Raw genomic sequence first — 12,342 nt, 5'->3', positions numbered from 1 at the left:
GAGAGAGAGAGAGAGAGAGAAAGAGAAAGAAAGAAAGAAAGAAAGAAAGAAAGAAAGAAAGAAAGAAAGAAAGAAAGAAAGAAAGAAAGAAAGAAATTCATTTGCTCACAGTCCACTCTGGAATAGCTGAAAGAGCAAAGGATTCACCAGCTCAGCACAAGAACGGGCAAGGCACCCTGCCCTACTCTTGATGCGTATGTAGTCCCAGAGAGGGTGGGAGGAGGGAGGGGGAGGGGTAACTCTTTGGTCTCCAGTTCACTGCAGAATACCCTTGGTCAATTTTGGCTCTCTCCTATTTTAAGGGGAAAAAATAGTTTCATTTAGGTTTGCTTTTAAAAAATAAAGCACTCCCAACAAGGGGGGAGAGTGTTTTTAAGTGTTCTATCTTAGCCAATGGAGCCCAGCTGCCCACATCCACGCCACATCATCTCCCTGTGTTCTGCTGATGGCTGCAGGCAGGATGCGGAGCGGGGCTAGTGGAGGCAGGCTCAGTCCAGGAAGCGCTGGCAGGCCTTCTTCCACCGGCAGGCTGTGCACCACTGATCCCGATGCTCGATGCCATACACCTTACGGCACTTCTTGGCCTCTCCCCGGGTTTTCCTGACAGGGAACAAAATGAGGGAGTGTCACTCGATGGAGGTGACCCCCAGGTAATGGCCTAGCATGAGCACACAAACGCGTAGGAGCTGTAAGGGGTGGCTCCTGGCAGGAATGAGTGGCACCTACAGCCAGAGACTCCGGGAAGAGAAGCCAGCATGTGGCCCCCATCTGGGGACTTACCCTAGGGACTACAGTTGGGTGGATTCACAGTCTACATTACCAGTGCTGACGGAAGGCAGAAACCAGAAGGAGGAGGGGGCTCACCTGGTGCTGCTCTGAGCACGGGGTGGGGAGGTGACAATCAGATGAGACTTCACTGTGGATGGCGGCTGCTGGGGCTCGCTGAAGCTGAGAGAGCGGCTCCGGACCTGGGTATGAGGAATGTAAGCATAGGCCGTGAGCATGAGACCCCCTCACAACAGAGAGGCAACTCCCCAGGCCCTGCCAGGCTTCACTGGGCCCCCGAGCAGGTGCTGGTCCCGTGGGCCATGCAGCCTCCCCTTGAAGGACATTCTCAGCAGATAGTGTCAGCTTAGATGAAGTTACCACACGAGGGACAAATGAGGGCATTGCATTGCCTTAGTGATGCCTTCTGTCAACTAGGTTCTGCCATCTGTGGTACTTCTCTGTGGCAGACACTTGAAAGCAGAGCCACCCTATGTGGTTCTAATGACTTCCAGTTTATTTCAGTTCAGAGTCAAGGGTACACAAACCCATGGTGGCCTGAGACTTCTGGTCCAGCAAACAGAGCCTCTGGGGTGTTCCTATGATCTTCCTAGTTCTCCCTTCCGACAGCCCTGAATTCTCTCCCTTCATCTAGATGTTAGGACTCTAATTAGCACTTGACACACACACGGAGGAGCTGTAGCCAGATAGAGGACATACGGTGTGGTGGTTTGAATTTGCTTGACCCACGGGAAGTGCGACTATTAGGAGGTGTGGCCTTGTTAGAGTGGGTGTAGTCTTAATGGAGGAAGTACATCACTGTGCAGGTGAGCTTTGAGGGCCTAGGCTCAAGATCTGCCCAGTGGCGTAGAGTCCCTCTCCTCCTGGCTGCCTTTAGTTCAAGATGAAGAACTCTCAGAACTCTCGGCTCTTCCTGTACCTTGTCTGCCTGCGCACTGCCATGCTTCCTGCCATGAAGATAAGGAACCGAATCTCTGAAATTGTAAGCCAGCCCCAATTAAGTGTTGTCCTTTATAGGAGTCGGTCACGGTGCCTCTTCACAGCAATGGAACCCTAACTAAGATGCAGTGATCTTCATCAAGTATGGGGGTGGAGATGGGCAACATCAGCCGTGTGGTGTGTACCAACGACACAGTCCCCCAGACCTGGAAATGTATGTAAGAGCTTTGGGGTTTGGGGGTACACACTCACCGGAGAGAGGGAGGAGGTGGTGGTAGGGGCAGCAGCCCAGCTGATGCTGGTGTAGATGTGGGGGGAGACAGGGATCTGGAAGGATGGCAGAGCCTGCAGAGACAAGAGTGCATCAGCCTGGACCTCAACTAAGGACGTATCCTATCTGCCTCAGGTCCCAGTAACCTCCCGTTTGCAACAGGAGGCATATCTCCACCCGGTCAATAGCCTGGAAGACACCAGGACAGGTAGACAGGTTTTCCCACAAGCAGCCTCAAAGCATCTAACCCTTCAACACAGCCTACTTCTGGGTGGCTGCGAGCTCACTCTGTGATCCTCCCTCTGGGGCTGCTTACATGCTCGCCTCCTGACTCAGTCCTTAGGGGTGCTATTCCTTGGCTGGATCACCTACTGAGAACAGGCCTCAAGCAGGAAGCCCAAAGTCTTCCGAGTCTGAAAAAGGGCAGAGAGCTGCCCGGCAACTACTCAGGCAGGAGTGGGGATGCAGGCAGGAATGTTTGGCTTAGAGCCATACCTAACAATACCAGCCACATGAACCAGATGCCACAGGGCCAGCAAAGGCTGAGCCGTAGCCAGACGCTAAGAGGCCAATAATTCTAATGGGGAGAGCCGCTTGTTTTATAACCTTTTTTTCATTGAAAGCATCACTGGCTTTAGGGGTGAAGGCTGGCCTTACTATATAGCCTGAGCTGACCTGACCCCTGACCCAGGTACCACCAGTATTACAAGCATGCGCAGGCACACCTGGATGGAAACGCTACTTTTCAAGCAAGTCAAGTCTGCAAAAGCCAAACTGTGCGTACAGAAAGAGTTATAAACCAGCACATGGACATGTGCATTTAGCATTCAGGATTAAATGACACTGCCCTCCTGGCCATGACAACTTTCCCAGGTCTTAGTCTAACTGAAGGGGTTACCTAATCCAGTGTTGACACCTAGTAGGTACTCAAAGTGGGACCATACAGTGTAACACCTCAGAGCTAAGGGGTGGCCTGGGAAGCCCTGTATGAGTCCAAAGTGACAGCTGTCAGGTCACAGCCACACAGCTTACATGGTTAGACTTCTCATCTCTACCAAGTGTCACCAAGGACTCCCTTCTCTTCCTCCTCGTCCTGTTCGTTATTGTTGTTGACAATGGGGTTTACATGTAGTCCAAGCTGGCTTTAAACTCCCTATGAAGGTGAGCATGACCCCAAACTTTCATTCCTCCTGTCTCCACCCCAAGTGCTGGGACTGTGCGGGTGTGCGTCCACACCAGGTTTATGCTGTGCCGAGAATCAACCCAAAGCCCTGTACACATTAAGTAAGCATTTATCAACTGGCCTATGTCCCTAGTCTTTCCTTTTCCTTCTCTGTGGAAGTTAAGGTTAGCGACTTGGCCAAGACTCAGTCTTTCATCAAGGTGCTCAGAGGCCTGCCCTCTAACAGCCAATGGCCACTGAGATCCCAAGCTAAGCCTCCACATATGTATGTCCCATACCTGGTATGCATGGTCAGCCTGAATGTGCCAGAAGGAGCCAGGAGCTGACTTGCTGAGTGCAACTGAGGGCAGGGAAGACTCCAGGCCAGGGTGTTCTGGGCCAGACGTCTGGACCTTGGCTGGAGCCAATGAAAGAGCAGCAAGGGACGGGCTGGTCACCCTGGAGGTGGACGCTGGCTCGCCCGTAGGTGTCCCAGAGGCAGGGGGAGCAGCCACAGCCAGAGCAGATTCTTCTTTCATCTGCATCTCTGTGTAGTAAAAGTCTTCCTCCCGCTTGAACTGATCAGAGTCAACAGTGTCCCTGTGTGGAACAGACATGTGGCCGTCACTGAGTGCACGTTACCTTGGCTCGAAGCCAGAGGAAAGAAAGTTACACGGAGGGATTGACTGCACGTGTCCACCCGTGAAGTTAGGGGAGGTTCCCAAGAGAACAGCCAGGACCTCTGCTCTCAGAGGATGCCATCAGAAATGTGTGATCACAGGCCTAGCCCTGGCACAGGCCCTCTTTGGGCACCATCTAAAGCATGCTCTCAAGGCCTGTGAGGCACTTCATGCCAGAGCTGCTGCCCAGAGGGCTCTGGACAGAGATGAGAGCCTTACGTTAGCACTACAGCTGATACAGACCCAGCTCCCACATGCAGCCGCAGAAGTAAAACTTGGCCACCGTGCTAAAGCCACAGGATGTCACCGGCAATTAGACCAAACGTTCTATTGCCACCCAGAACTGAAACACCTTGCACACAGCCACAAGACACACAGAAAGACACACAGAGCTCACTCTCTGGCAACAGCATCAACCGTGACCAAGATACGAAGAATCTCCCTGGCCAGCAAAGGCATCATTCTGACAGCGGTCAGGGCGAGGCTCGGGGAAGCGCCTAGAGCAAAGCCATTTCACTAGAAGCTGTCAGTCCTGTGGCGTTAGCAGTGTGGAGGCATGCCTAAATGGCACCTCAGGAGACAGGCACTGAGCTCTGTACCTACCCCAGGTGGAGGGCTTTGACGTGTCGTTTGATGCCCACTATTGAACGAAGAACTTTGCCACAGCTGGGCCACAGGCACTTGTACACCACCTTCACAGAGTTCTAGGGGAGAAAAAACAAAACAAAACAAAACAAACACAAAACAAAAACCTTAGCAACTGGTGTGTATGAATCCTCTCCCCAGCTTCCCTTATTGCCTGATGAGGATTTCAGCCAGACCCAAAGGGGGGAAAAAAAAAACACTCAAGGGAAGGGTCTCCCAGAGAGCATAGAAATGGACACAAGAGAATTTAGAAGTGGCCTGGTGGCTGGTCACATTTTAAAAAAAAGAAAAAAGAAAAAGGAAAAAGAAAAAGGAAAAAGAAAAAGAAAAATGAAAAAGAAAAGGGAAAGGAAAAAAAGAAAAAGAAAAAGAAAAAAAAGAAAAAGAAAAAGAAAAAGAAAGGCACAGTAGCACACACTTGAAATACCAAGAGGCATGGCAGAGGCAAGTAGATCCCTGCCTCACTGGTCACCAAGCATGCCCCGACCATTTGTTGAGCTGCAGGTCAGCAAGAGAGCCTTTCTTAATAACTAAGATGGGGTGAGGTGTCCCCATATGCATGCACACCCACAAACTCACACAACCAAAAAACGCAAAGGAAGAGGAACCAGGCGCCTCTGTCTAGGAAGCTCACAAGTGCAGCTAAGGAAAACTAGAGACACCCGGGAGCTACGGGGCGCCCGCTCCTCTAGGCATGGCTGTCCTCACATACGCACATGCTCCCCAGTCACCTACCTTCCTCTTTCGTGGGGCTGGTTCGTCTAACAGGAAAGGGTCAGGATCAGTCTCAAAGCCATGATCAGTTTGGGGAGACCCAAAAGCATCCCCCAAGTACTTGGGGCTGGCCTGCGGATGGGGGGGCGAGGGGGTGGAGCTGCCACTGCTCCCGCTCCAGTGCCCGCTGCTGCCGCTGTCTGAAACGTCACCGCTCTCCTTCCACGGGTCACCGCAGGCTGCACGGGAAACTGTCCAGACAGAGAGGGGGGTAAAGGAACACTCAGGCTCATCCCGGACCAAAGGAAAAGAACGAGTAAGTGAATAATTAAAACATTATTAACATTTCAGTTATTACAGACACACTTCCAGAGCTACAAGATGAGGGCAGGTGCAGACACTATGGCCATTTTTGGTGCTACAACCGCTCTGCCTGCTGGGTATTTTCTGGCACGGCCATATGGGTCATCACTGACCTACGCAGATGCACACTGCCACTACAGTTCATTGAGGGTTAGTGAAAAGAATACAACTAAAACCTAGTTCATGCTGTACACGAGGAACTTTTCCCCGTCCCAGCCTGGTTGAGAATGTCCACTCAGGGACACCTTCTTGGTGAGTTTCCTGAAAATGCCTCTCTATCACTCCTCCTCGGACAAGCGCGTGATCAGACCATACAGTCAGGTGATCTCCAGGTGGCAGGAGGCCCTATCTCACCTGTCACACAATGGCCACCTGCCCCGCAAACTCGGATGTCTAAGAAGGAAGAATGCAGATAACAAGGGGGATTTCCACGCTTCGTTTTCCTTGATTTTTGTCCTACTTAGTTCTTCGGCTTTTGTAATGCTGGGGATGGGACCTGGGGCCTTGCTCACACTAGGCGAACATTCCAGTACTGAGTGGAACCCCAATCCCAGACTTTTACTTTGTAGATTGACGGGGTCTGAAAGGCTGGCTGCTTCTAGACCCTCTTGTCCCTTGTCTTCAAAACTCGCGTCAAGCCAATTGATAACATGATCTGAAAGTCTAATATATGGAAATAGCAAGAAAGATGGAAAAAGCAGGCCTTATACTCTCAGCATCCCCATCTCCCTATCCAGACATACAGATTCTCCTGAGCCTTAAAGAGACACTGCCATACCGTAGGAGACCAGGGCAGATCTGGAGGCTGGGCCGACTCCGAGCGAGGCCCCATGTTTCCAACCCAGGCAGGCCCTCTTTACTTCTAGGAGACACTTTCCCAGACAGAATGCTGGGTAAAGAGTCCCCTCCTCCCCAGACACCCCTGCCCAGTCTCAAAGCTCGCATCATTTGCTCTTCCTGGAAACTGAGAAATTACCACAGCTACACACAGAGCTGAAAACAGTAGATGTTTAGGGAAGAACTCAAGAAGCATCCAAATCAACTGACCATGGCCTCATGAACACCGACCCAAGAGGGAACTCTAGACATTTTCTTTTCCCTTCAGCTATTTTCCTGAATCTGCTGACTCAACTTCTTGAGAATCTGGCATCCCTCCTCAGGGTCTTCCTTGTGCTCATTAAAGCCGGCTGCACTGCTGGGATTCACCACTAGATGTCCCCAAGTGCAGTGACGGTCTCTGGGTGAAATAATTAAAATTTGCTTTCGATGTTAGACGACTTGAGAAGGACATTTGTAAAGGCCACTTCCCTCTCAGTTTGGATTAGAACTAGCTCCACATTCTCCTACAAACGTTGAAGTAGCTTTTAAGTCTGGCAGATAAGGAATTTCCATTAAAATAAATTTAAGTCACTAGCAGTCTTGTCAAAATTCTGCAATCCGTCTTTAAGATGCTCCCACCGCACTGTAAGCTGCAACCCTTCTTCAAGCCCACCGTACTGTATGGGTACAGTGTGTGGGGGTCATAACCCAAAGAATTGTGTGTGGATCTATAAATTAGAAGTCATACAACTGGGAACTTTTTATTACTCTGTGTGTGTGTGTGTGTATGTGTGTGTGTGTGTGTGTGCAAGCGAGCGGGAGCACTTGAGCATGCATAAGCGGAAGTCAAGGACAACTCAGTTCTTTTCTTCCACCATGCAGGTCCCAGGAACCAAACACAGGTTGTCAGGCTTGGTAGCAAGCACCTTTACCCAAAATCATTTCGCTGGCCCATACTACTGGTTTGCATAGTGCAATCAGATTTGAGACTTCAGCTCAGGTATTTGGCCTGTAAGCCCACACTGAGAATTTCGTGAGGCTGATTTGGGCACTGAGCAGTGAATATTGACCCTTGGAAGTCACCAGGGGACCACAGAGCATAGTTCTGCTTTTATGAACTAAGTAAATATTTCTGTTGGCCTTGTCCAGGCTCCCATAGAACTTGCTTGAGTGGCTGGGCAATTGGACTTAGCGCTGAGTTCAGTCACTGTCACAAAGCACCAAGTTTCTGCTCAGGTGAGGAAACTTAAGAGACTGCAGAACCCTACTGCCAAGCTCACACTGGCAATGGAAGCCAGTGTGAGAGAGCATCAGTTGTGGGTCTCTGCCACACCAGTTCAGCCCCGCTTGCTCACCAGAGAAGATGGGCTCAGCCCCAGGAGGACTCTGCACAACGGGACTGCAAGACAGAGACGTCAGCACCATGGCGGCCATCATCTCGTCCATCTCCACCGCATCCGACTTCCTGGATTCAAATGAGCAGAGCATACGCTTACTTCCCAAGCCTGGCTGGTCCACAGAGCCTACGGATTAAGCTACCACATCCGCTTGTTTTGTGGGATCACCTTACACTGATATGCAGCCCCACCCAGGCAGGCAGCACACGCTCAGTGGATGGTAAAGCAACCGTCCATGAGTGCCTGTTCTGGTGTGCTTCTATTAGCCCAGAATGAGCAGGTGGATCCCCTGCTTAAACTGCACTGACACCTCAGTCAGCACCACCCCTCCACCCCCCGAAACTCTCCCTCTAACCCTGCAGCTTAAAATGGAGCATTTTTATTTGGGGGAAGAGAGAAGAGTCAAGAAGATAAGGTGGAAATAAATGATGCCCACCGGAATCTAAACACTGAAATTACATCCTTCTCCTGTCTTATATTCAAATTTAAGAGGAAACAATTACACTAATGGATCTCTCTCCCTTCTGCCAAAATAAACATGGCATTCTGTTAGCTCCTGAATGTCAACAGAACCTATTACATAAGCCAACGAACAAACAGACCAGGATAAAATAAATAACCAGATGAAACCATCTCCCGCTGTTAAAACTCCATGCTTTAAACAGGCTGCATAGAATTTTACGTGTCTTTTCTTCCCCTCTAAATTCATACAGTTATATGATTTGGAAGTAAAATAAGCACTATCTGAAATGTAAAGTATCTGGGGGAAATCAGAATGTAATAAGCTGCCAGTGGCTTGCCTATTTCAAAGGACTGTATTCACCCATTCTTTAAAAACCAGGTCTGCTACACTGTGCAACTGGGTTTGAAGCAGATGGACCAGAACCATTAACATAGTAAACATGACTTTACATGATCTTTGTGTTTTCACCTCCTTAGAATAGCAAAACAAGCTCTTTGCTGGCCTTCCACTGGATACACGATCAGAAATGCTGTCCCTCTGGTCTTAAAACACTAGGTCTGCTGGGCCAGTGATGTGGCTCAGTGGGTAGAAGTGCTTGCTGCCAAACCTGACTAGCTGAGTTCAGTATACAGTACCCACAGAGTAGATGCAAATTGAGTCCTGAAAGTTATCCTCTGGCATACACATGTGCACTACAGCATGCACACACACTCCATAAACACGATGAATAAATGAACATAATAAAAAATATGTTTTAAGCCCCCTGATCTGCCAACATTCCCATACCCACAGAAATAAGTGGGACAGAGTTTTGCTGTTTGTATATCTTGCATGCAAAATAGTTCAGTTGGCAAAGTTTCTTGGCTAAAATTTATTATTGTTGTTGTTGTTGTTGTTGCATGCTGTGTGTTAGTGCACTCATGCCATAGCACATATGTGGAAGTCAGAGAACAGCTCTGTGGAGTAGGCTCCTCCTTCCACCCATATATATAGGCTCAAGCATTGAACTCAAGTTGTTGGGCTTGCACAACAAGTTCTTTAGACCTACTGAGCCATCTCCTGGCCCCAGATCCTCCTTTTTAAATCTTAAAAGGTCAATTCAGATAGACCACAGAGTATAACATCAGGATCTAGAGTCCCAAGGCGACATCATATCCCTAAGGTCTAAAGCAGAATACTCATTCCTCACCCAGTGGTTTTTAGCATCCAAGTGAAGAGTCAGACCAGCTCTGCTCCCGACACAGCCTGCTTGCCTGCTTGTCCAGTTTTGAGCTAAGAACGGATGGCTTTACCTTTTAAAATGCTATTTAAGAACCAAAAGCATTTTACACCATGGCAGAAGATACATGCAAATGGTACTGAGTTACGAGAAAGTTTGGGGATCCGGGTTAGTTTTCATCGATGGGAGCACGGCTATGCCGACAGACTTTTGGGTCTGTGGCTGTGGTAACAAGTGGTCATGACAGAGTCTGCTTGGGCCACAAGGCTAAAACCATTTTCTCCACCTCATATAGAATGAGCACCAGCACCGGATTCAAGCCATTTGTTCCCGTCTCTTCTTCCGAAAAATTATGAGCTAAGTTTAAACTTTCACCAAAGCACATACACTTCACCCCTAAGAGAGTTATGGAGAAGAGAGGGTGTTATCTAAGCTTCCTTAAAAGGATGCCTCTTGGCCGGGCGGTGGTGGCGCACGCCTTTAATCCCAGCACTCGGGAGGCAGAGGCAGGCGGATTTCTGAGTTCGAGGCCAGCCTGGTCCACAAAGTGAGTTCCAGGACAGCCAGGGCTACACAGAGAAACCCTGTCTTGAAAAACCAAAAAAAAAAAGGATGCCTCTTCTGTACTTAGCCCCACTATCCTATCAAGTAGGTCCCTAAGACCCCACACCCCACACTGTGTCCCATACCTCTAACCCTCACCACTCCCACAAACCTCTTCGGGACGTCAATGTTCCTAGACACCGGTCTGTAGGCTGGCACCTGGGATGTGGTACCCTGCAGCTCCGCCAGCCACACTTCTTCCACTTTACAGCAAACCTGTAACTTCTGGTCCAGCAGCCGGACGGTCACCTTGTCCTCGGCCCAGCTGTGCTGCTCCACCAGGCCCTTGCACTCCTGACCTCCATACCACACACAGACCTGCAGGGGAAGGATGGCCAGTGGTCAGCGCTCAGGAGTTCCCACACCAAAGCCCTCGGAGATCTGTGTTCCAGGTATCAGGCTCTGTCTGCAGCAGCCTACGCGCTGACACATTCACTCATCTTTAATGATGCTAAGATCTGGCAGACATCCCCAGTGTTCACGTGTTAGACACTTCATCCCCAAGACCAGGGTCAGGAAGCATGGTCTACTGTCTGTGAATGTCACAAGAACTGCTGCTCTCTTAAATGACCTGTCATAACAAGAGAGTTATCCAGAAAGGGGGTTAGGCAGGGAGAGTGTGAGCTGTTATAAAAGTGAACACAGGTTCTCTCATTCTCCTGACCCTATCCTCCTCGTGGACTTCCCAGTTCCCACCTTGGGCATTCTGTTCTAGTAGTCTAATCAGGCCAGCAGAGAGCCGGTATTCTCAGGCGCCTGCTGCCCACACAAGCACTCAGGCAAGCCACACGGGATCAAATCTCCCTCCTACAGCTCCCTACACGCTTTCCACCCTAGAAGACTGTGAGCAGGACACGACTGGGGTTTCTGCGGACCTCAAATTATTCTCATCCTTCAGTTACCCACCCTCCTCCTTGCCTACAAACTCTTAAACACCTCTTCTTCAACACTCTTCTTCTGGGGTGTACCAAGCCTCCATCTCTTCCCAGCATGCACGGGAAGGGGAGAGAGGCTCTCCCGTCAGGGCATCAGCAGGTCAGAAGGCTATCTTAGCTCATGAGGACAGAGGTCTAGTGGGCACCAAGCTTCATGCGAAGACAAAGGCCAAGTCTCTGTGGACGGATCCTGGAGAAGGCAATGCCAGGAACCCCCCCCCCCCCCAAGTCTGGATCGAGTAGTAAATCATGCTTAGGGCCCAGCCATGGCAAAGAGATGCAAACAAAACAAAATCTTGTCAGATCTGGGCTACACCTCCATCTGCAACTTCTGCCAATGACTTCTCTGGCTCCTGTAGTCTAAGGTCCTTCTCCTTGGTACCTCTATTGTGAAATAAGGGGACAAAGAGTTTAAGGCCATGCGTTGATCTGAGGGTCTCAGCACCCCACAATGCCTGGCCGCTGTCAACCCCACATGACAATCACGGAGATGCCCTGATCTAAAATGAATTCCCTCTCGACCTAGAGCCCCGGCTTACGGGCCTTCCAGCCTACCACTCAGATGTCTGCCAGTCCCAGTGCTCAAGAGGCAGGGTATGTGTCTGTGCTGGGCTCAACATACCTTCTGTCCAGGCTGAAAGGCCACCTGTGGATGGCTTGAGGTTCCCAGAGCTTTGAGGAGCTCCTTGGGCTGCTCCTGGCACACAGGGTCCTTCGAGGTGAGTGAGGACAGGGACGTGGCTCCTCCCGGCACTTCTATCTGTGGCTCCAGAGGCAGGCTGGCCCCTGATGGCACCTCAGCGGCACTAGGTCCCAACACCCGGGCTCCCAAGAGGGAGCGCTTACCAAGGCGTCGGGACAGCATGCTGGATACTCTGCTCCGTCTGCTGGGACAAAAGGGGCAACCAGTCAGCCTCGGTCTGTCTCAGTCTTTCTCAGTCTGTCTCAGGTCTCCCCCCCTCCCATTTCTCTGTGAGGGTCCTTCCCCCAGTATTGCCAGATCAGTTCTGAGGGCTTTTTATTAGACACACAGACTCTCGGGCTGGGTTCCCTTCAAAGCTGCAGACAACCTTGGAAACACACTGTGATGTTTCTCTCCTGGAAACTAACACCACCAGGACTGGAAAGTGGCTCCGTGGTTACAAGCGCTGGCTGATCTTCCAGAAGACTCGAATTTGGTTCTAGTACCCACATGGAAACTTGAATTCCTATTTCTAGCTTCTGCCAGCACCAGCACAGACACAGACAGGCATGCAGGCAAAGCCCTTGTATGCAGAAAGTAAAAACAATAAATCATTAGATAGAAGAGGAAAAACCAGCCTCTGCCGAGCACATGGTCTGTTCCC

At 50.2% G+C, this 12,342-nt stretch overlaps 1 protein-coding gene across 2 annotated transcripts in view; it reads right to left on the bottom strand.

Annotated features, from left to right (window-relative positions):
* Window positions 1-83: 83 nt before the first annotated feature.
* Znf395 (zinc finger protein 395) overlaps window positions 84-12,342 on the bottom strand; it is a 38,531-nt gene continuing 26,272 nt past the window's right edge. The window contains exons 1-10 of one of the 2 annotated variants that reach the window (XM_021203722.2): window positions 12,067-12,168; window positions 11,619-11,880; window positions 10,174-10,379; window positions 7,735-7,844; window positions 5,219-5,448; window positions 4,442-4,542; window positions 3,458-3,758; window positions 1,978-2,070; window positions 865-968; window positions 84-600 (exon numbers count right to left, since the gene is read on the bottom strand). In XM_021203722.2, coding sequence (XP_021059381.1) covers window positions 489-600; window positions 865-968; window positions 1,978-2,070; window positions 3,458-3,758; window positions 4,442-4,542; window positions 5,219-5,448; window positions 7,735-7,844; window positions 10,174-10,379; window positions 11,619-11,861 — 1,500 coding nt within the window. In that variant the 5' untranslated portion in view covers window positions 11,862-11,880; window positions 12,067-12,168 and the 3' untranslated portion in view covers window positions 84-488. Of the gene's footprint in view, window positions 601-864; window positions 969-1,977; window positions 2,071-3,457; window positions 3,759-4,441; window positions 4,543-5,218; window positions 5,449-7,734; window positions 7,845-10,173; window positions 10,380-11,618; window positions 11,881-12,066; window positions 12,169-12,342 lie in introns of those variants that run through there. The other variant, XM_029541981.1, reaches the window with a different exon arrangement.

Source organism: Mus pahari, chromosome 8 (genome assembly GCF_900095145.1).
Source record: "Mus pahari chromosome 8, PAHARI_EIJ_v1.1, whole genome shotgun sequence".
NCBI lineage: Eukaryota > Metazoa > Chordata > Mammalia > Rodentia > Muridae > Mus > Mus pahari.
Note: the sequence above shows the minus strand (reverse complement) of the source record. Positions and strands in the feature narration are given on the sequence as shown.